This window comes from Trichinella spiralis, assembly GCF_000181795.1.
Source record: "Trichinella spiralis strain ISS 195 chromosome Unknown Scfld9, whole genome shotgun sequence".
Lineage (NCBI taxonomy): Eukaryota > Metazoa > Nematoda > Enoplea > Trichinellida > Trichinellidae > Trichinella > Trichinella spiralis.
The window spans coordinates 293,847-316,342 of record NW_003526948.1 but is presented as its reverse complement, the minus strand read 5'-3'; the positions used below and the strand labels follow the sequence as shown (position 1 = coordinate 316,342).

At 31.9% G+C, this 22,496-nt stretch overlaps 5 protein-coding genes across 5 annotated transcripts in view; 3 read left to right on the top strand and 2 right to left on the bottom strand.

The window, feature by feature from the left end:
* Nucleotides 1–1,226: 1,226 nt before the first annotated feature.
* Nucleotides 1,227–6,259, bottom strand: Tsp_09431 (phosphatidylinositol-4-phosphate 5-Kinase superfamily). The gene is made up of 18 exons (XM_003371178.1): nucleotides 6,119–6,259; nucleotides 5,633–5,673; nucleotides 5,412–5,451; nucleotides 4,848–4,992; nucleotides 4,206–4,375; nucleotides 4,016–4,146; nucleotides 3,842–3,977; nucleotides 3,632–3,784; nucleotides 3,520–3,579; nucleotides 3,228–3,464; nucleotides 2,503–2,583; nucleotides 2,367–2,442; nucleotides 2,118–2,211; nucleotides 1,914–2,046; nucleotides 1,760–1,847; nucleotides 1,550–1,687; nucleotides 1,363–1,504; nucleotides 1,227–1,296 (listed from the first exon to the last, which is right to left on the bottom strand). The coding sequence occupies exons 1-18, from the start codon at nucleotides 6,257–6,259 to the stop codon at nucleotides 1,227–1,229; spliced, it is 2,076 nt and encodes a 691-aa protein (XP_003371226.1).
* A 2,955-nt stretch (nucleotides 6,260–9,214) lies between these two features.
* Nucleotides 9,215–12,203, top strand: Tsp_09432 (conserved hypothetical protein). The gene is made up of 4 exons (XM_003371177.1): nucleotides 9,215–9,217; nucleotides 10,125–10,666; nucleotides 11,403–11,534; nucleotides 11,615–12,203. The coding sequence occupies exons 1-4, from the start codon at nucleotides 9,215–9,217 to the stop codon at nucleotides 12,201–12,203; spliced, it is 1,266 nt and encodes a 421-aa protein (XP_003371225.1).
* Nucleotides 12,204–13,341: 1,138 nt separating this feature from the next.
* On the bottom strand, nucleotides 13,342–17,056 carry Tsp_09433 (putative UDP-glucose/GDP-mannose dehydrogenase family, central domain protein). The gene is made up of 11 exons (XM_003371176.1): nucleotides 16,898–17,056; nucleotides 15,396–15,533; nucleotides 15,166–15,333; nucleotides 14,871–15,068; nucleotides 14,628–14,775; nucleotides 14,442–14,536; nucleotides 14,240–14,370; nucleotides 14,083–14,178; nucleotides 13,980–14,020; nucleotides 13,797–13,891; nucleotides 13,342–13,572 (listed from the first exon to the last, which is right to left on the bottom strand). Exons 1-11 carry the CDS (start codon nucleotides 17,054–17,056, stop codon nucleotides 13,342–13,344), a joined length of 1,500 nt encoding a protein of 499 aa, XP_003371224.1.
* A 172-nt stretch (nucleotides 17,057–17,228) lies between these two features.
* On the top strand, nucleotides 17,229–18,804 carry Tsp_09434 (conserved hypothetical protein). Its single transcript, XM_003371175.1, has 4 exons — nucleotides 17,229–17,319; nucleotides 18,118–18,397; nucleotides 18,458–18,654; nucleotides 18,749–18,804. Exons 1-4 carry the CDS (start codon nucleotides 17,229–17,231, stop codon nucleotides 18,802–18,804), a joined length of 624 nt encoding a protein of 207 aa, XP_003371223.1.
* A 999-nt stretch (nucleotides 18,805–19,803) lies between these two features.
* Tsp_09435 (hypothetical protein) overlaps nucleotides 19,804–22,496 on the top strand; it is a 4,648-nt gene continuing 1,955 nt past the window's right edge. The window contains exons 1-13 of the mRNA XM_003371174.1: nucleotides 19,804–19,918; nucleotides 20,424–20,545; nucleotides 20,674–20,800; nucleotides 20,859–20,944; nucleotides 21,001–21,057; nucleotides 21,142–21,235; nucleotides 21,393–21,434; nucleotides 21,559–21,635; nucleotides 21,694–21,762; nucleotides 21,884–21,968; nucleotides 22,077–22,139; nucleotides 22,290–22,366; nucleotides 22,416–22,496. The exon at nucleotides 22,416–22,496 is cut by the window's right edge and continues 42 nt beyond it. Of these exons, the coding sequence (XP_003371222.1) occupies nucleotides 19,804–19,918; nucleotides 20,424–20,545; nucleotides 20,674–20,800; nucleotides 20,859–20,944; nucleotides 21,001–21,057; nucleotides 21,142–21,235; nucleotides 21,393–21,434; nucleotides 21,559–21,635; nucleotides 21,694–21,762; nucleotides 21,884–21,968; nucleotides 22,077–22,139; nucleotides 22,290–22,366; nucleotides 22,416–22,496 (1,095 nt within the window). The remainder of the gene's footprint in view (nucleotides 19,919–20,423; nucleotides 20,546–20,673; nucleotides 20,801–20,858; nucleotides 20,945–21,000; nucleotides 21,058–21,141; nucleotides 21,236–21,392; nucleotides 21,435–21,558; nucleotides 21,636–21,693; nucleotides 21,763–21,883; nucleotides 21,969–22,076; nucleotides 22,140–22,289; nucleotides 22,367–22,415) is intronic.

Here is a 22,496-nt window from a genome sequence, read left to right as displayed (position 1 = left end):
CAATAAAGAGTAATCTCTCATAATAATGCACAATAAAAATTTCCCATTTTGCTGTTTAATAGAACAGATGTGTATACAAGCAAACACAAGCCTGCTTGACAAAATTACCTTTTCAATTATTTTGCAAAGTAGCGAGATTAAAAAAATAAAAAGAGTTTAAAGTGATAAAATTAAAAAAAATAAATCTTCAGAACTGCTGTATGAATTCAATAATGCAAAATTAGGAACAGCTGAAGATAGCTTTGAATTTTTCATAACATCAGTAGAAAGAAGCTCAACTTTCTCAAACAGCAATCCACTGAGATGGCGTGCTGAGGGGAAAGAAGCAAAAACAAAGCACAATTTCCTCTTACCGGAAGTGAATTATTCAAGGCAATTGGCAAAAATGTCAGTCATTCGGTGAGTCAATGCAAAACGTAGTATCAACATTGCAATGCAAAGGGGATTGATCAACCTGAAATAATGATGGCAAATTTGCAAAATGTCATCAATTAATTCACTTTGGAAAAACTCCCAAATGAAAAGTAGCATGTAAATTCATTTCTGCCAGCTTCACTTCCAATAACAACGCTCTTGAACGCGCTCAATTGAAATAAATCATCTGAAAATCAATGTTCATGCTTAAGTGAAAACAACAACAACAACAACAACAGGGGCAACGGCAATAATAATAATTATTATTATTATTTATGAAAAATAAGCATTACTTATAATATTCATTCAAATGTATATAGGCACAACAGCTGACCAGTAAATAATTATTCAAACTTACTGATCGAAATCCTACATCGCCAACCGCAATTACGTAATACAAACGTGTACAAACATCTAGAAAGAAATACGTGCAACACATTGATCAATCCATATCGATCAACTCAATTTCTGCATTGCAGCAATATTTATTTACTGGATAGCATATGGGATAACAAGAAAATAGCAATTTATACGACCGCAGTGACGAGGAATGTTCAACTTGCACAGAAAAGCACAAAGTAACCGACTGATAAAAACAAGCAACATATGCAATTTCTCCTCATTCTACATAATTTGTCAAAAGATAAAAAAATTTTTCTTTTCAATAATTAAAACAATGATGCTGTAAAACATGGCAATGGTTTCACTTTAAAAAATAAAAAAATAATAATCATGATGATGATAATAACAGTGTAACCAACAGTCGGGTCGTTTTATGAGAATAGGTCAATAGTAGTAGTAGTTGCAGTTGGTCAACGGGTGTTTTTGCTATCAGCTGCAAACAGTCTGTCGAGTTCTCTTTTCCTAATTTCTCGTAAAGAACTGAAATCAAAAAAAATATTATTTTAAAAATTTAAGAAAATAAAACAATCAATCAATCAGCTCTACATCTGCGTGTTTGCATACCATTCTGAAGAATCATCTTTGGACAACGATGGCAATTCAGATATTGATCTATCGACATCGAATGCCGATTTATCTTCAGAAAATGAGGCTTCAAGTAACGTTGGCACAATGTCTGGCTTGGAAGCTAAATTGAATTTAATCATATCAGAGTGCTTTAAAATATTACAACCCCATTGCTCTCTACTTGACTCGGATGCAAAGGCAGACGGTGAAACATGTCCGTAATGAAGTGTTTGCTGACTATCCTCTGCAATGACGTTTGTACTCTTCTTTTGCATTTTTTTCTTCGATGAAGAATGCTTCACAGCTAAATAAAAATTCCTATTCTAATTAAGGTTTATTCTATTCTGACTTTGCAAAATTTTCCCAAAACACATACGAAACGTATCACGTTTGAAAACATTGTTGGCCATGAAATCTTTGAAACGATTAGCATAAAAGTTTGGATGATGCACAGATATTGAATCCTAAAATCGATCGATATACATAAATATACATTCACCAAATAACAAGCACGACAAATATTCACGTACACCATCGTGCATTAGACTTTTCCACGAATGCTCTATTTTTTTAAATAAACGATAATTCTGCAAAATATCAATTATGCCTAAAAATATCAACACACGATCGCCTTTTGCATTCAAACCGAATATTCCTCCCGCACTGCAAAAAAGACAAAATTCAAATTATCACACGAATTGAACTGTTTGTTCAATATAGAAAAAACTTCTTACGGATATTCATCACCCAAATCAACCGGTACAGTGTCTGCCTGTATGGATTCCCAAGTACTGAATACCGTTTTCTGACGAACGACCCTCCGTTCCCCTAAAAAAAGTTTAATTAAACCAATTTTTATTAATTTAATCAACAATGCTTTCAACAGATTCTCTTATTTAAACATTTCAACTTTCAAAAGAATTCTTTTTCAAAATAAGCTCACAATTCACGTAAACTTGCAATTTAAATGACCATAAAATTACTTGGCTCTATGAATTTGTTGCTATAAGATTGTGACTCGTCTGTATTGGATTCAACCTGGCTAGATGGGACATCAACCTAAAAAAATTAAGCATTTTAAAATTAACTGCATATCATCAGTACTACTAGTTCATTTACCCCTTTATCTCTTAACGATTGATCAATATTATGGATACCCATCAATAAACTGTAATCCATAATTTTAAAACTTTTCAAAACCTGTAATGCATAAATTGAAAAAGAAATACCATCATGAAATAGAAGTAACAACATAAATTTAAAATTGGCATAAGCTTGAATACACTTTTGCAAGGTGTTAAGCAATAACCAACATTTTAAAATATACTCATCAAAAACAACAGTTGAAAATAAAATAAAATAAAAAAATAATTAAAATATAAAGTACTTTAACAGTGTTCGTTAATTTTGAAACGACAAAATACACTGACAAGCTAGATAAAACCAGCTTGCGGAATGTAAGCTTAAATTGATGGAAATTCTGACTGCATGCCTTCTTGTCTTACTTATCGCAGCACATGCTGATGCTGAAAAAGAGGTGCCTGCCAAAGCATAAATAAATACAAACTATACTTTGGAAAAACATAAAATGTAAATCAAATTAATTCAAATCTACTGAACATGAAAATCATTTACAGTATCCTGAATAATGCCTCCTCTTCAATAAACGATATGCAATAAAGAATAAACATTTAAAACTAAATTTGAACCACTGTTGGATTACTGGAAAAAGTTCTTCAATATTTTAAATCCTAGAAAACTATTCAATAATTGTTCGAACCTGTCAAAAGAAAGCATTTCAACCACAATACAAAAAAAATATAATAAATACGCTACCAACTTACAAGGCAATCTCGGCTTATTGTTTTCATCAAGGCGTCGTATGTGTTAACATCAAGCGATATAGGAGAAGCGCTATCTAAGAAATCTAAATCTTTCAACGTTGGGGTTAATTTCGTTCTCTCATATCTGCTGGCACGTCGTTTATAAGTAGATCCTTTTAGATCGTATTTTAGGTGTAGTTTAATTGTAGACGGGAGAAGATTGTTCATAACCACTAAGCGAACATTCTTCCCTAAGGACTAGATAGTAAAACATGCAATGAAAGTTTACGTCAACTAAATCTCTGCCTAATACCTGAAAACAGTAAAAACCAAAGAACTTCGGCAGCAAAGTTTTTGGATTCTGATTCAAATTCTAAAATGAAATTTTTTTTTAATATACTAACAAAATCTTTGTAAATAAATACCATATAATAGCCTGGCAAAAGTTTTTGCAAAAATTCAGCTTCTCTGTGCTGCACTGTTTTCACGATAAATTTATCATCACTCGATATGTAAAATATGCTTCCACTGGCGCCTGGATTAGAAAGTTCCCGAAGTGGAACTCCACAAAGGGATGCCTGAAAAATAATTTTCCAATCTGAGTGATGATTAACACAATACCACAAAGTAAATACCATAAAATCTTCGGGTTTAATATTAAATAATTCTCTAAAATAGCGAAAGGCAATCGGTGCATAGGTTTTAAAACGAAAATCGCTGTAAGGATGCGACGGGGTTACATGCGTGCCAGCACTGAAATAACGTGCAAATCTTCAAATGGCAATGAATAAATTAAAAAACAGCTCTACCTTGGAAAGTAGACTTGCTCAACGTATTCAAAATCTTGTAAAAGAACATCACGCTCGGGTTCTCTTACTAAAGATCCTATGGAATTCGCAATGCCCAGCTGTATAGCACCCATAATTTGCGTTGTAGGTACCTTAAATTTCAATTTACCAATAATGAAAGCAAAATAACGAGATATTCAATTTCAAATACCTTCTTGTATGTGACTTCACCAGTTTCAAGGTCAACCCGACGATGTCCAATTTTTTTTCTTTCATGTTTAGAGTCACCAGTTCCTTCTGCGTTACCAACCTTGCCTGAGCTGTCCGCATCACAGCTGGTCTGAAGCTCCAGCACATTGTCAAAACCTGAACCACTCATTTCTGCAATACAGAAACAGTTATTTTCACAAGGGTGATAATGCGAAAAAAAATTAACACCTAAAGCCGATAAGTAGATGGTTAAACGGTAAATAATTTCAAAATGACAATAAGCAAATTTCTTATAAATATGACAACAAAATGAATACAATTTTCAATTGAATTTCCACTGATCAAAACAATGAAAATGATCACTTAAAAATAATAAGATTTACTATAATAAATAACCAGACAACAACGCTTTCAAAAGTTCAACTGCACATCGACAAAGTGAAAATAAACAAATCGACTGATTCATATTGACTAATGGCTAACCGATGGCATTTTATGAATGCAAAAACGTACGCCGCTTTGTGCCATCAGCAGATAAATATGTTAGAAAAAAGGAAAACAAAAAACAACTATTGTTCACAGAAATTAAGATTACATTTTTAATAATTTTTAAAAATTATAATTTTATTAATTAAAATATAACGCCTTATTACCAACGTAGAAGATGTAGAACTTGGAGATGAATTTTGCTCAGGAATGAAACTAGCAAAAGGACGTAATCGAAAATCGATGAAAAGCTGATTGCATGCTCGCAGGAAATTTTCCCTTTCACATAAACGGCAGCCGTACTGCGCTCAAGATGAAAAGTAGATCATACTATAAAGCAACGTTAATAATAAAAGCAAACTGATAAAATCATCAACTGAACTAGATAATATGAACATTATTCCATTACAGTATTTTCATTAATGAACAAAGGTTACAATAATAATATTAATAATATTACATGATAAATTATTGCAAAAATATAACTGAAATTTGATATTAATTTTAATTTGTAAGCAACTTACTCGTTATTATTAAATATTATTGTTAAAAAACTTTTTTTTTAATTTCACGACTGCAACAATGTTCATAACTGCATCAGTATTTTCAAAAAAAATCAACAACTATTTTATGCATAAATTAATTGATTTTATTGTAAATAATTCAAAAATTAATAAATTATTCAAAAAATTTAAATCAACACTTTACATAGTAAATTTACATGAACAAAATTAATATATTCTGGCTGTCGTTTCAGTAAACTGCAGAGATAAATTTAAATATTTATTTATAAACGTAAGCTTTAATAAGATTGCTCTTATAATTCAAAATATAATTATTATAACTGTAAAAAAATTAATGAAAACAAGAAAAAAAATCTGTTTCATTTTACACGATTTTTAGTGGTAAGTATGCAAGTCACGCTGTTTAGCTGAGACAAACAAATGCTTAAGATTGTTATGTAAATTTAATGCCACTGTCTGCTTAAAAGTATTTGCTTGAAATGACAATAGTTTAAAAGTTGGGAAATTTCATTTTTAAGTTACACGTACAATCAGGTGAAATATCATCTCCCTATTAATGATTGAACAATTAATAAATGCATAATAGATGAAAAAATGAAAATTCATGTGGAATTAAATTAACTTATTGTTATTTATGATTTCAACAAAATAAAGAACAACTATCAAAAACTTATTCCTAAAAATCAAAACAACCATTGATACAGTATAACATATATGAAAAGTAGGATATTTAATAATTTATATAAATTTGAAAGTAATCACTGAATTCTGCTCACTCACTGTAACAATTTTTTCTGGCCATTAAAAAGTTAAAATTGAAGTTGATTTAAAATTGAAGTTGTGTTCACTTTATGCAGAATGTTAAAAATATTTAAGTCAATCCACAGTTCAGCGCAAAAAAAACAATAAAACAGGGTGAATATTGTTCTGACTGATATTGTTCTAGAATGAGTGAACTAGGTTCAGAGCCAGTATTTAAGACGAAATTTGGAAAATTTGCGTAAATGTTCTTCTTACGTGTTATTCGGACAAAATGATTAAGCATTGCAATATTTTCAGTCAATCTGGAAGAAAGTTTCTTCTTGTCTTCTTCCAAAATTTTTGGATTTTGTACGACAAGTTTAAAATTAGCAGAAGTTTTTTTTATGTAGAAAACCACCCTTTTGAGAAAAAATCAACTATTTTTCGTTTTAAAGAAAATAAGAATATTGATATAATGATAAAGCCGCTTTTAGTTGTGAAAAAAATATTCAGACAACTCTGAGTTTGCCACTAATGCAGTCTCTATTTGCATTAATGTACGCATTAAAAGTGAGATATGAGCTTTCAAAATTGTTTCACTCATTCAGTTTGGATTCTGGCTTCTCGTTCTAGATTTTTTAGAAGAATAGCGCATTGGAGGGTAGTTGAAGAATTTTCTGCAGCTGCAATCCATTAAACTGGGCTAAGGGAAACGCTATTATTACCGAGTTGAACATTCTTGTACACTTTATTAATTTAGAATATTATCTATTTGCAATACATACTCATAAAGTAGTTCAGTAATTAATATGAAATTTTAAGAACCAAAATTTTACAATGGAAAAATCTGATGCTTATTAGCGATGCATATATATATATCTTCATCAGTTGAATGTTGTTTTGCTTGTTCTTTCGGAAATGCAATAAACCAAGGCATAAGCTGATGTTTATGAAATAAATAATGCTTTCGAAGAGCTAATTCTTATATATTCTTATAATGAACTATGAAGAGTACATTTTATGAATGTTGTGATTCATTTTTTTAAATTTATTTATTCATGTGCTGTCAGTGCAGGCCTAGATTTTCTGTCGAATGTGACTGTAAAGAAGCCATCTTGTTTCATAACAATGTTTTCAATGGATTGTGCTTTTCTTAATTGGTTAAATTTGATAAAAAATGACAATTTTTCTCCAGTTTTTTTTGCAGAGGCGTTGATGAATCATTGGTCAAACCGGGTGGTGTAATTCGGTCAAGCATTGACTGTGTTAGCAAAGAAATTGTAGAAAATTATGTTTACAGTTACGGCCAGCTAATTTTAATGTAAGCATGTTGAGTGTGATTATTGGAAAAAGATTTTAATTTCATTTAACTTACCGCAAACAAAAACCATCGACCATCGATGTGAACGCATGGCTAAATTCTGCACATGTGGTGGATAATGAATGAAGACCCATCGTCGTTTCTGATCAACTTCCGGTTGAGCTTTCTTTCACCTAGGTGGCGTTGCTTTCATTTCACCAGAATGAGGAGCTGCAAGACTTGAAATCAGTTGCCAGTTTGCATCCATCTGCCTCTTATCTTCCCGTCTTTTTCTTATTTTTGAACTTACACCAAACACTACACATACAGATATTTTTTGTCTCAGTTTTTGTGTAGCATGGCATCGCTGACAATCAAAGAGGATACATTGCTTGTTAGCATTGTCAAATCGGATTCATCGTCAATTTCAAAAGTAAGTTATCCGTTCACTGAATTCCTTAAATTAACATGCTTAATTTTATTTGGCCTCTTCAAATATATAAATTTGAATTCTGTTGACTTTGAGGGTGGGTCAGTTTACTTTTCTTCTTGATGAAACTAGCACATTTAAGCTGCTTCGTTTATCAGAAGAAATAATAACAGAGAGAGGGATTAGCGAGCGTTGTTTGTTGAAACGTATTAAAATTTATAATTTCAAACAAACACAAACTTTAATTTAACTTGACAATAAAACGTAACATTATTTCACCAGTTGCAATAAATCAAATTTACAACTGGAGTTTTATTTTATAAATTTACTCATTGTATATCACATTTGTACCATTTATTATTTCTTTTTTATTTATTATGTTAAAAATTTCTTTTTCATTTCTCTTTATTCAAATAGATTGAATTTTTTTATGTTACAATAAAGACAACACTTTTCTTCATCATAAATCAAAAAATGTAATAATCAAATGATAAGTTTATATGTGAATAAGGTATATGAATAAGGCAATGGATCAAAAGCGGCTTGATGGGGATTCAGAAAAAGAAAAAAAGCTGTTCAAATATCTTTTCAACTGCGCATCATCACAGACAGCATCAGTTGTCAAATCAGAGGTGTGTTGTTCTTGTTGCTGCTATTGCTGTTGGTGATGCTGATGCTGTTGCTGTTGATGACGAAATAATGCCATTAGGACGTGCGAGGCCGGAGTGATGCGTCGGCCTGGTTCTACGGAACGATGATTAATTTTTTCAATCCGTTCAACAATTTAACACAATTAAAATTTTCAAATCTTTTTGGGTAAAAGTGAAAAGTCGTATATAAATTTTGCAAGGTCAGATAATTTGTTTTGCAAAATTGTAATTTTTCATCTTTCAAGTCTACTTTTGGCTAATTTTTGACAGTTCTGTTCGAAGAAGTGTATACGTTTGACGGACGGAGTTGGGGGAACAATTTCACGTCACCTTCACTACACACAATTGCAATCAACTGAGAGTAGTCGATTTTTTAAACTCTTGCCTGCGTGTTTGGAGTTTGTTTTATTCATGATTTATTCAATAATCACAATTTGACTACAAACAGCTGCCACAAAGCGGAAGCTATAAACATTGGAATGCTTATCCAGTGTCACGTTAGCTGTTCCTTTTCAAACGCTGCGCCGTTTGGGAAACTTTTAAATTTTGTTCAACACGTGCAATAATTGTTTTATGTGTTTCTTAAAAAAAGTGAAATTGCTCGTCATTAAGAAAACTCTCTCCTACCGGATAATCGCTAACTGCGTGCTCACAGCCTTGGGCTATAGTGGAACAACGATCACCTTTTAGTGTGTTTAAGAATTGCCATTTTGATTGAATATTTTGCCAACTTCTCAAAGCTGGCTATTAGCCGTCGGCAATAGCATTGATCGTTTTCACTGCTTCACTGTTGTTCATGACCGTTTGGCGTCAATATGAAAATTCAGGAAATTATTAGTTAGAAATATAAATAATTTCAGCATTTCATTTCCACTGCTTATGGTGAGTGAATAAGAAAAACAAAAATGCTTTTGAGATGATCACTTCCTCGTCCTCTCTGTGAAATAGATGATGGAAGTTGTTGCAAAAAAATGCCCCGTTAACATGAAATGAAATGTGTCTTTTTTTAATTCGGCAAATGTTCATCTCAAATTAAAGTCTTTAAAAAAGCAAACGTAAATTTCAATGTGCACGTGCAGCCGTGTTCTTAGATGAAAACTGAGCATAAACGTCAAATTAGCATGGTGTCAAGAAAGTTTACAACTCTTCTTTCGTTAGTTAAACAATGAAGCTTCTTTCTTAGTCAACAATAAATAGCCTTTGCAGCAGTGCATTTGTTCTTCTTTTTCTTTCTTTCCAATTATGACAACAATGACTTTTCATGGTCACTCATCAGTTTGTCGCAGTTGTATGAATTGTTCACAATAAAAGTGGAAAAAGTTGTCATTCAGTTGAAATTTCACATTTTTCGAATGTTAAGTGATTATTGATTGCAAAATATGAAAAACTGTTAAAGTTACTTTCATCTAAGCTGATGATACGACGCATAAGTGATAAGAATTTCCAACTTTCTTAAATGGTATCAGGCACGAATGAATAATGTTAGCAGTAATTCTAAAGAATTTGAAGCATTCAAGAAGGAATAAATATTGCACATCAACATTTGCAAAAGTGACAATATCTGCACTTTTCAGTATGTTAACCTTGTAAAAATTAATTTGCTTCGACAGAGCACGCAAATGACAATATCATCATCTCCATTTCACCTGAAGTTGTTTAATGTAACTTTTGTAGTCTCAAAGTAAAAGAAAAAAGGACTGTCTTGCTGAAAAATTGAAAAGTGTAATATATATATATATTCTTTATCAACCATGAAATTTTACGTGAAAGCGCAAAGTTGTCGTTTTAGGCGCAGTCGATGAAGAGGCGACACGTTCGACTGAGCTTGATGTCACGCCAACAAGCCGCAACACTGACCATCAGTTTGGTGGTTTTGGACTGCCATTGTCAAGTTTTGCAAATTCAACTGAAAGATGTGAAATCGGTGCGCCTTGTAGAGGCGGATTTGAAAAAATCTCGCATACTGCTCAATACAGATTTCTCTGACGTCTTGATCGAAGCCAAAGACGAAGCGGAGACGAATCAGTGGTTGAATGCAATAAGTCGTATAATAGCACTGATTGCTGAACGTTTCATCAATTCATTTTTTCATCTAATCGTCGTCGGCAGGAAAGATGCCGAGGCGATAGGCTTGTTCGGCAATCAGTATCTGTTGGCAATCAGTTATAATGGATGGCTTGTCTTTTACGACTATGACACTTTTGAACCGGACTTGGATGTTACCATTTGTGCCTTGCAAGGTGTCTCAACCCATACTCAACGTAGTCGTGCTTTCATAAAACGTCAAATTGTCACTTTGCTTTTTCGTTCTGGATTTGAGCTCTTCAAAAGGTAAAAAATATTTCCAATATTACCTCATTTGCATGCAAGCAATCAAACAGTAGCAATTTCAACATATGTGTAATAGAAAATCTTCTTCTTTAAAATATTCAATTATTATTTTTCACTTTGTTCACAAATCGGATTGCAATTCTGTGGAAGTTAAAAATAGAATTGCCTCCGGCTTGTACAAATGGTTATAATTTTAGCTGCTCATTTCGGGGGGCTACACTTGGCACAACGAGATCTGAAAACAGGTTCGCCGGTTTTCAACCAGTCTCAGAGATATTTCAGTATCAGCGATGGCCTTTCTGGATAAGCATATTTTAAATCAAACATCAAATAATTATCTATAATAAAATATAAATAACTGCACTTACCTCTTCAGTTGATGAAAACATCAGATACGACTTTTCATTTACTGAAAATGATAAATTTTCAATAAGTAATTTATAATAATATGCAATTGAAAAAAGATATATATATATATATAGAAAGCTTTTAATATAGATTAGTTGAAATTAATTTTAATTGAGCATTTAAGCGTGAAAAAACTGGAATAGGCGTCCAGAAGGTAGCAATGTTGCCCTTGATTTTTCTACAGCTTGTGCAATTCACAGCCAGTCGTGGATGGGTGGGGTAGATGGTTATGGGTCAAAATGGGAAAAAAATTAGGTTAACTCTTAGCAGGGGGAGGGAAGGTGCTATTGGATGACAACATTTTAAACAGAAACCGTTTTTCTTGCAGTTCGAAAGTGACCACTGCCGTGTCTTTCCAAGCGGCTGATGCGGTTGGCTTAGAAAGCTGCCTAACAGAGCTAATTCAAACACTTCATCGAAATCAAATTGAAAAAGTTGTCGAACAGCGGCACAGTACTGGGTAAGTGTGGACAATTTAAATTTTATAAAACCAATATCAAAAAGACCATCAAAAACGTTGCACTGCAATGCAATTTTCAGATCCCGAATGAAAGACACATCTGCTGGAGTTGCTTTGCGTGGAAGTTTGAAAAGTATCCGTGAATTTGGCAGCTATATACGAAAAAATTTCAATTCAATATTTGAATCATCATCGTCAAATTTGAAATCCAACGGCATTCAATCTTATGGCCGCTGTCCACCACCACTTCCTAGCAAACAACAGCTCGAAGCAATGGAAGTGCAAGCAAGACTTAGCCCAGATTCATTGTCCGCAAACAATTCCACTGTGAACACGGTTATGCTAACTCTGCCGTCACCAATGACATCACCACCTCCAAGTTTCAGTAATCCTGATTATAAATTAATAACACTAGATACGCCGGTATCTCAATCGGTGCGCAATTTGACCACTGGACGACCGAAATCACCACTGAAAAATACGTACGTCAATTTTACAGAACCATCTGCATTGCGAACACACACTAGACCAACAGGTGACCAGTCACAGCAAGCTGTCGACGAAAATTACAAAATGGTACCTTGCAATGTGCCATTAATATGCGGTCGACCACCGAAATATTTGCCAGACCGTGAATTACCTTCATTAGATGTTTCTTTCACCAATTAATACCTATTAATATTTTCCACACGAGCTTATCAGCAACTTCTCTTTGCTTAATAAACTATTTTTTCATCTTCTTAAAAATTTCAAACTGATCTGTTCAAGTTTTGTTCCATATCCGTACACACACATATATAATATATATATATATATATATGAATGCTGATGTATGGTGATACATCATAACAACATGCTTTCAAATCATAAAAAATAAAAGCTGTAGCTTTTGCCATCATTTCATGACCATTTACAACAATATATATATATATATATTTATATTTATATATTTATAGATTTCTACTATCAGTTACCGTTATAATTTAATTTATATCAGTGCTCTCCAATTTTCGAAATCTTCATTAAAAGTGAAAAAATTTCCATACCTTTTACCATAATTGCATAAAGCGTAAGTGTTTTTCTTGCTAAATCTTATGTCGAATAATCGATTTATTTGGAATGTATGATCTAGCAGGCACGAGGATAAAGCAAACAGCAAGTCGGTAGATATATTTGTAAAACGATTGCAATTATGAATTAAGCGACATGTTTAGCGACCACTATTGAAATTGTTTGTCCAATTTTCTGAACAGGTATTTCGAAAACGAATACAATGGTCTCTGCGTAAAACAAAGCAAGCATATAAGATACAACGATAGATACAGAATATTAAAGAAAAGAATAATTGCCATTTTCAATTCTTACACGCAAATAAGTAAATTACAGACAGAGAAGAGTAGAAAGAAAAAGATAGAACCAATAAAAATTGATTGATTAAAAAATTCTATGTGAATGATCAAGCAGAAACATCGCCGAAACTAACTTCTTATTCACACAGCAATTAAACAAATTGGCAGTGATAGGAAAAATAAACATAAAACAAAATAAACAAATAAAACTGAATTGATTGTAAAATGGCAAAACAAGCAAAGAAAAAAAAATTAAACATTACTGCAAAGCATTAAGGAAAGAAAGAAAGAAAGCAGTGCAATTTCACCCGGATGTAGAAGCGTATAATAAAATGTAGACCAGACCAAGCTGGACGTACTTGCTTGTCGTTGAGAAAAAGCAAAAGATTTTCTCGATCGATATTTTTTTGCATTTGTGATTAATTTTCATTATTATTCATTACCTTAGTAGAACTTTATCACTGTGACAGTGTCTGTCCATTTTCTATCAAATCACAAATGCCGTTGGTCAATTTCAATTCAGCCATACCGTTGCCGGTTGAATGAGAATCCCCTTCGGACAGTTTCAATCCAATTGAATGCACAATGAAGCCGATACTTTGCAAACGCTGATGGTCCAATATGACGCGACCGTCGAAAATAAAAGCCGGCTTCATCATCAATCCATATATCACCTCGTAATCAAGTGACTAAAATTATGCAAATTCAGAAAAAAAATACACACACACACGCATACATGTTTCGCTTGTTCAACAATATTCGTTATGAATAATTTCATTCATTGTACTAGTGTACAACTGAATTACCCGCACATCTGTATTATTTGCCAAATGCAAACACGAAATACGAATATATCGAACAAAGAAAATATACTTACTTATTCATTATTGAATATAACAAAAAAAAATGTTACCTTAAATTCATCCCATTCAGTTAAGATGACCAAAGCATGCGCTCCTTCAGCAGCTGAATAAGCATTATCATGAATTTGTACCTGAATTTGACTTTCTGAAATAGACCACATTCTACAGTAACAAACAAGAGAACAATAACAACAACACTTGTATAATAAGCAGTAGTCATGATTGAAAATTACCATTATTAGATTCGTCAGAATATTCTGAACAACGTAAATCTCTGGAATAAGAAAAGGAAAAATTAAATTTAAAATAAAAGAAAATATAAAATAACAAGTGTACCTGAATATGGCCGACTTTGGAACTTTAGGATCGTAAATATTGAGCTTCGCTCCTTCATCCAACAAATAACGACAGATGTAACTAGCTGAAGATTCACTTTAAAAAAAATACACGATAAAGAACATTTTAATAATAAAAAGAAAATAAAAACAATTACCGTGCATCCCCTGTATTTTTTTTGAACGAAAATCCAAGTATGGCGACCGATTTGTCATGTACGGTGTTGAACAATTTTTCGATTATATTTTTGGCGAATCGCCTGCGTTGCCAATCGTTCAGTAAAATTATCTTCAGGAAAACAAAAGCATGCAATAATCGAAAATTGGCCTATAGGCAAAATGCAAATTTTTGCTTATTACTTGATTCCAATATTCGGCACATTCTTCCAAATTCAACGATTCGCACAGATAAACCAAATTCAGTATGTCTTTTTGAAAACAGCTACCACCAAAACCTGAACAATTATTATTATTATTATTATTATTATTATTATTACTATTGTTGCTGTAAATAATTGCACAATGAGATAATGATAAATATTTTACCAACGCTAGCTTCGAGAAATTTGGAACCGATTCGAGAATCGGAGCCAATGGCCATTGCCACTTCGCGAATATCTGCACCGGTCAGCTCGCAGATTGAACTGATAGCGTTGACATTGGATATACGTTGTGCAAGAAAAGCATTTGCAGCCTGAAAATCAATTACAATTGCAAACAACTACAGGAAGAAAAAAGACACACCAAACACAACACAGACATACAACAGAACAGTAAAAACATACATACAAGTTTTGAAAGTTCCGACGACCACGTGTTTATGGTGAGTATACGATCTCGAGGAACCCATCGCAGGTAAATGTCGACCAGCTTGCTAGCGGCTTCTTGACCCTCGACAGTCTGCTCTCCTCCAATCAATATGCGATCCGGTTCCAACAAATTTTCAATAGCAGTGCCTTCTGCTAAAAACTCTGGATTCGACAAAACCTGGTGACAAAAACAACAATTGATACAAGCACATACAGATCTCGACTGGACAAATCAATCGACCATGAGAATAAATTCAAAAAATTTTCAACAATACTTGAAATGTGACACCGTCGGGTCTTGGATTAGACAGGAGAATTTTTGATATGCTTTCCGCAGCTCTGACTGGAACGGTGCTTTTTTCGACGACAATTTTCGATTCTGTCGAAACGCTAGCAATCAAACGCGCAGCCGCTTCTAGATGTGTCAAATCAGCCGCCTTGCCCTGAAATAAAAGAATTAATTAAATTTAATTAATTAATTAATTAATCAATCAAAAATCATCACCTTTCCAAAGCCGTACGTTTTTGTAGGTGTGTTGACGGAAATGAAAATCAGTTGCGCTTGTTGAATCGCGCTTTCAGCATTTGTTGTGAAAAACAAATTTCTCCCACGACACTGCTTCACCAATTTATCCAAACCAGGCTAAATTGAATTTTGCATATTCAGAAATGAAATCAGCTGCTGCTATATGATTTTCACTTCTTCTTGCTACTGTTGAACAAGAAGAAGAAAACAACATCGAGCAAAACAAAATTTCCAACAAAGTCATGCTGTCAACAAAAATTATAATCAAATAAATAGCTGGGAAAAATGACAAATTTTAAAATAAAAAAAAATTTTTTTTAAGTTACAAAAAACTTTGAAATTTCGTCAGCGACTGAAAATAGATAGAAACATCCTAATCTCATGAACATGTTTCAGTTGTCGAAGATTATTTTTATCCGTTAAAAATATTATTAAAACCACATTCATTTCATTATTTATTACAAGTTTGCCTGTTGTGTTTTTTCTTACAGTTGTCAGTATATTGTTTTCCATTAGCAAAAATCAAAAATATTATCCAATTCAGCAACAGGCAATAATACAATTTTGCAACCATACTTATAATTTATCCGTGCAAGTTTTGCATACCTCTTTCTCGTATTACTGTACGTACCACTCGCATATTAACAACAAATTCCTGCAAAAGTGAATGAACTTCAACCTGAAATCCAAACTTGACACTTCTCAGAATACAACAATAGAAAAAACAAACATATAGTATATGAATACAAGAAAAAGTGAAGAAATTTGCATTCACCCAACGAAAAAAATATCCTTAACCTTATTTTCATCAAAGCTGATTCAAAAAGAAAAAAGCATAGAAATAAATTCCTATTTTTTATAGATTAAAGTACAATAAATATTTTTCGAACGTGCCATTTCCTCATAATCGAATGCCTAACAATATGACCTTAATTAAGTTGAACTTGCATTCTTTTGTACTATGAAATTCAGTGTGAAAACTGTTTTCAAAGATGTGAATAAGAAGCTTCAACTGAAGCATTCTGCTTGTCAGAAAAAAGAAAGCATGCTGTTCAAAACTCTACCTCAAGCATATATAGAAAAAAAACGCAAAATCCAGAAAAAAATTTCCACTAGAGATTCTTTAAGTAACAGAACGATGCCACATGTGAAGCATGCTGAATCGTCTTTGAAAAATTCTTAAAAAACTGTATGAATCTGAAATTGATAAAATGGAAGCCAGAATAAAAAAATAAATAATGAGAAAAATGTTTCAATTAAAATAAGTAGAAAAATCTGACGAAGGGCATGAATGGAATTCAGACAAAACAATGGGTTGCTGAGTTCGTTTTGAATAATATACAACGCATCAGAACTTCAGCAATCATACTGGAATATACACAAACTCAATATATACCACATACACAGACATGCATACAGATGTATATACATATACATTTATTTACATACACACACATATATATACATATATATACAATTACTTCATATATCGGCAGATTGTTTGAATTCCATTCTTGAATCTTTATTTCAGAACGATCAACAACTGTAACACGAATATCTGGACACTTGTATGCGATAACGCAACTGGTAGGACCGCCTACATATCCAGCACCAATGCAACATATATCTTTAATAGACATGTATCAAATCTAAAACGAACATAATTTAACATCCCATCAAACATGCAGTGAAAGCTTCAAAAGACTGATAAAGGTTAACTGAATTGATATTGGACTGAGTTGCAATATGCTTCTATATCGTTGAAGCCAAATAAGGAAGAGCAGTGAACTGTTCTTATGACAATCACAATTAATGTACAAAAGCCACCGACCCAGGAAATACAGAGAAAGGCCGCAACGATGTCGACAGAGTTCGCAAATGTCATTTAACACACAATCGACAGGTTTTTTCAAGGTCGTAAGTCGTCCAACGATAACAGTTCTTCAGAGATTCTTCGCTATCTCATTCTTGTTATTTTGCAAATGTGTACTGTATATGCATAAAACAAATATGCAGAACATACTTCAAAATGCAAAATACGATTCAACTTAAATATACAGTAATGAACACGAATCATTATTGATTTTTAAGTATTAATGCAATTAATAAACTAAATCATTAAAAAGCAACAATCATTTTTATACTTTATTGCATCATACTAAACATTCATGACTAGACTCTAATATAATTAAATCTTTTATACTTATAGTATAATATTTTACGTTCCACTGCTGCTTAACATTCACCAAATTCTCAAGGATATATGTAGCTGTTGATTCTAAATATAGCTTCGCTTTCACTTCCTAAGACCACGTTTACCAATTTGACATACACTTGTATCAGTTCAATTACATTTATACTGGTGTTTATTTAATAATTTCCTTGATATTTCCTATGCAAATATGAAAATAACTACAAAAATAAATGCTGAGCGACTATTTTCTGGTAATTCTTGCAAATGATTACAAAATATGATTCAACTGATCTAATTTTGTGTAAATGTTAGTTTCAGAACTTTATCATAATGTATTTTTTATTTAAAAATGTCAATGATATTACCTGCACACAATGCCATATACGATACGCACTGTAACATATTGTCTGTTAAGCATTTTCAGTTCAATTTGTTTGAAAATTATTGTGATATTTGGAATCTGTGAATTTAATTTAATTTAATTTTACTATATTCTATTTGTTTTAGAATCTGCGCCCTCTTCTCCAAGATTCAAAATGTTAGACTTGACAGAAATTTTATCTGATGGAGTCTTAGTCAAAGATTGTTTCACCGGTGTGCTTGTACGCAGAATGAAAGTGAAAACTATTTATGGTAAATTTCTGGCAGATCATCGAGATTTGAACTCAGAATCGCGAAAGATTGACTGTGAAACAGCTAATGCCATCCAGAAACGTTCTTTAAGCCAACTGTGTTTGATATATGGATACTGGTCGGCTCAAAGTGACTGTTTTGAAATGTTGATGAAGTTATTGGTGTATTATTTGCAAAGCATTTGTAAAAAATATTATTGTTATTTATTAATCAGCAGTGATTACTCATCGAAGGAATCCGTGGTTCGTTTTGCTCATATTATAAATTTTCATAAATTATCTGATTTGAAAAATTACATTGAAAAAGGCTTTGTAAACTTTCCACGTTCAAAAAGAATGTACTTTGCAAACACAAATAAGACACAACCAATTTCAACAAGGGAATATGTATTTTTGAGGAGGAAATCCTTACGTTTGTATTCAGTTTAAGGCTAGTTTACTTGTTTAACTTGCAACTGATTACTGCATATTGCTCTAACATAACTTTTTCGACTTATACATTACAGTTGAAGCGATAACTCAGGACGACTGGACTACAATAAAGATCAAACCACTAATTTAAATTACCACATTTCACTGTCCTCATAATTCAGGATGCGACATCAACGCTGCAATTTGCTGATATTCTTTAACTACGTATGCTGTTGCATAAGCTGCTGCTGTTGAATGATATCATGCTTTATTCGATTGAAAAAAGATTCAAATACCATGATATGGTAACTTGTAATTCAGCTAATGCTTTCTGTTGCTTTAATACTGATATTATTATTATTTTAACTGATTTTACACTGATATTGTTACTTCTTTCAATGAAAATGAACTGACAGTCATCAATCAAAGTGAAACAAAACATTATTACCAAATGGTAAATTATTTCTATCGTAATTCAAAATTATACTAATAATTTTCAATATTCAGCACATTTCTTCATTTAAAACAACAAATTTAAACTGTGAAACAAGTGCAGGTTAAAAAAAGCATAAAGTACAGTATAATCTTCCCAACAAGCACCAATATTTCGTACTGCTGTTCAATTTATTATTAGTAATTATGGCCCTATTAAATTCATCTATTCAAAAAATAAATATCGTTTGAATTTTTCGCATATATGAAATATTTTAAATCGTTTTTACACAATTTGGACGCTTTTTAAAAAAGCTTATAAAAATTACAAAAATACAATCAAGATTAAGGTATATGGTAACCCAGATTTAAAATGTGCTAATTTCAAATCTCTACGCTATGCATAGTGAAGTTTTGTGATTGCTTTACTCCAGGTAGGTGAAAGTTGTATTTGTTTCCTTTTACCTGTTTATTCGCTTGCATGCACAGAGTACATTTTAATAAATATATCTTTGGTGACTTATTTTCTGACTGACAGTTATCAGTAAAATTCGGCTGTCAAAAATTTATTGTGCCTAATGAGAAAAAACTACTTTATTTTGATGATTTTTTTTATAGAAGGCAGTTTATATAATATTTTTTATAAATTTTTGGCAATTGAGACAATAGGTAGAAGAAGTAAATGATAGACGTTTTTGACTTTTATGGAATTATGGAAATGCTAACGAGTGATTTGGTTTTGAATTTCAGTTTGTTGCCTTGTGATACTGGTAATCAAATTATGCTGAAAAAAGAGAGTTCTGCAGAAGAAAGATTTACGAATGAAAATTCTGGTATGATTTATTTTTAAAGTGAATTAAATCATGATTTCGCTACAAACAGTTTATAGTCTGCAGTTCGCTGAGTTTTAGCATTGAGAAGTTTTGCTTTTAGTCTTGTTCAAATTTGCACATCTGTTTGGATAATTATTATATTTATACGAGTTGTTTTATTGTTCGTTGCACCGGTAGCCGACCGGTGTCATAATTTATTTATAATTCGATTCATTATTTCTATTGTTAAAAGTCTAGCGAAATTACTGTTATTTTGTTAACTGAGTGTGATGAATACTTTGGACGCTTGTGGTTAATATCTAGCTAACCATGTGAGACGTACACTGCTGCTATGCTTTACTATATTAACACGGTTAAATTATAATTTATTTTAAACTGTAGATGCTCGTTGAATTTTAAACTATCAGTGTAGTTTAAAAGTTTATGTTTAGTTTGTTAGTTTAAAATTTAAACAATGGCCTTTTTTCTAGAAAATTAGAATTCAATAAAATTATTTCCTTTTTAGAAACTGTCGATCAAACTGCTGAAAGTTCTAGGCGTTTATCGTTTCTCTTTCAAAGAGCAATGAATGATAATGGCAATGCATCGTGGCTTAAAGACATTCAACGGGCAAATGAATCATGTCAGGTAATAAGATAATATTTCTCGCCTTTTGTATATCGAATGTTCAATTTTAATGTTTTATGAATTTTGAATGAAAAATGATTTTTCAATTACATTGAATGTTCATTTATAGCGTTGTCGATTTTTTTCAGATTTCAGAAAGCTTTTTAAATGCAACTGATATCAATTCGGAGAATTCTGAAAGATTTGAAAATGACACTAGTCTGTGTTCTGAAGTTCCATTATCAACGCAGTACGATAAAGTGGACACTGAGTCGAGTAAATCATAAATGCAAAAGTTTTTGTTTTTTTTTTAATAATTAAAACTCAATTTTAGATCGTCGACAAAGTGAATTCAATCGTACAACAAGAAGATTGTCTGATAGGTTTCAACAGGCACTGACTAATAAGCGCCATATGGTAGTATTTTGAAATTGAAAATGTATAATTATTTTTAAATTGAAAATTGTTTTCCCAAGGTATCAGGAAACGTGTCCAAACTTCCAACGATAATCGATGCAGACGAAGCAGCTTGTGTAAATTTTTATTTCAAAATATCCATGCATATCATTATTATAAAATTTTAATTTGGTACTTGAGATGTGTTTTTTTTGTTTCAGAAATCTTACGACGATTCCAACTTAGAAACGTCATTCCAGAGTTGTAATGTAACCACTAGAAGCAGTGCGGTTGGGGTGGAAGAAGAGAAAAAAGGTAGCGCTTTAATGTTGACAATACTTTATTCACTATTTTCTTGAAAATAGAAAATTGATCTCGCTAAGATGCTACAAGAAAGAACAAAGAATCTAATTCATTTCTAATTCTAATTAATTTTCATTTCAATATAGCTAGCTTATGATAAATTAATTAGTTGGTTGCGGTGATCATTCATTGTTGCTATCTGAGAATGCAAGTAAATTTGAATGAAAATATAGTTGAAGGGGATCGAGGATTTTGAGTCTTGCTAATGTTTAAATATTAAAATATGTTTTGAGTATGCAAAATTTCAGTGAAAAGAATATTATTATCATTTACAGAGAATTCAATGAAAAATGAAGTTCCACATTCAGAACATCCTTTTTCAGAAATTGACGAAAAATCTACAGAAACTGATGTAAGAATAAAGTGTTTGTTGAACTTGCTAAAAAAGATGAAAATGTTTGCAAATTTAGATAACACTAACCGCATTCGAGTATGATAAGTTAGCTGATTTTGAATTTACTGCAGTTCGGGATGATCAAGTAAGTTTTCTGTTTTTTTAATGCTTCAACATTATTTAAAATTAACCCTCTATACAGTATTGCCAATGCTATGTAATTTGTACTTTTTTCTGGATTGTAAATATTTTTTTGAAAATTTTAGGAATCATCAGAAAAAGATGCAGTTTCAAGTTTGGAAGTTCCAGGAAACTTACAAAAAGAGTTCTCACATTTTGAAACAGTTAAAGGTAAAATATTAATATCTACTTTTACTCTAAAGTTTACACAGAATGGAATGCATCTGATTGAAAGAGTAATTTTTTATTTTAATGCAATAATAATAAGATGTTTTCTAGAGGAAGATTGCACCTTCAGTTTAAAAAATGAGGCTATTGATGACAAATCAGAAAGTATGGCAGGTAAATATAACTATTTTCTACCAATTAGTTCATTATTATTATTATTATTATTATTTGTATTTTGTTGAATTATTAAAAGATATGTATGCTCTTTTATTATTTATGTGATTTACAAAGATGTGCAGAAATAAGCTTGTAAACATTTTGTAGGAAAGCCAGAGAAACGTTTTCAACGGAGTCGCCTTTCACAAATGTTTGTTGTGGCTGTAAATTCACAACCTCCCCTGGTATGTTTTAGCTATTTGATTGAATATTATGAAACAAGTATAATTTCAGATTTCTCAATTTTCAAAATCTCCTTTAAAATGTGAAGATACAAAAGAAAATGTTAATGAAAAAACTGAAATGGTACGTAAT

Excerpts from the sequence above, each read along its gene's own strand:
- Tsp_09431 (XM_003371178.1), bottom strand. The coding sequence starts at position 6,259 with ATGCTTAATCATTTTGTCCGAATAACACGTAAGAAGAACATTTACGCA. Across the intron at positions 5,452-5,632 it reads CATAACAATCTTAAGCATTT|TTTACTGAAACGACAGCCAG; the intron begins GTTTGTCTCAGC and ends TTATCTCTGCAG. Across the intron at positions 1,848-1,913 it reads AAAGTCTAATGCACGATGGT|GATTCAATATCTGTGCATCA; the intron begins GTACGTGAATAT and ends GATCGATTTTAG.
- Tsp_09434 (XM_003371175.1), top strand. The coding sequence starts at position 17,229 with ATGTACAAAAGCCACCGACCCAGGAAATACAGAGAAAGGCCGCAACGA. Across the intron at positions 18,398-18,457 it reads TGTTTTGAAATGTTGATGAA|CAGTGATTACTCATCGAAGG; the intron begins GTTATTGGTGTA and ends TTTATTAATCAG. Across the intron at positions 18,655-18,748 it reads TTTGAGGAGGAAATCCTTAC|TTGAAGCGATAACTCAGGAC; the intron begins GTTTGTATTCAG and ends TATACATTACAG.
- Tsp_09433 (XM_003371176.1), bottom strand. The coding sequence starts at position 17,056 with ATGTCTATTAAAGATATATGTTGCATTGGTGCTGGATATGTAGGCGGT. Across the intron at positions 15,334-15,395 it reads AAACGTACGGCTTTGGAAAG|GGCAAGGCGGCTGATTTGAC; the intron begins GTGATGATTTTT and ends CTTTTATTTCAG. Across the intron at positions 14,021-14,082 it reads CCAAAGTCGGCCATATTCAG|AGATTTACGTTGTTCAGAAT; the intron begins GTACACTTGTTA and ends TTCTTATTCCAG.
- Tsp_09432 (XM_003371177.1), top strand. Across the intron at positions 10,667-11,402 it reads GGATTTGAGCTCTTCAAAAG|TTCGAAAGTGACCACTGCCG; the intron begins GTAAAAAATATT and ends TTTTTCTTGCAG. Across the intron at positions 11,535-11,614 it reads GAACAGCGGCACAGTACTGG|ATCCCGAATGAAAGACACAT; the intron begins GTAAGTGTGGAC and ends TGCAATTTTCAG.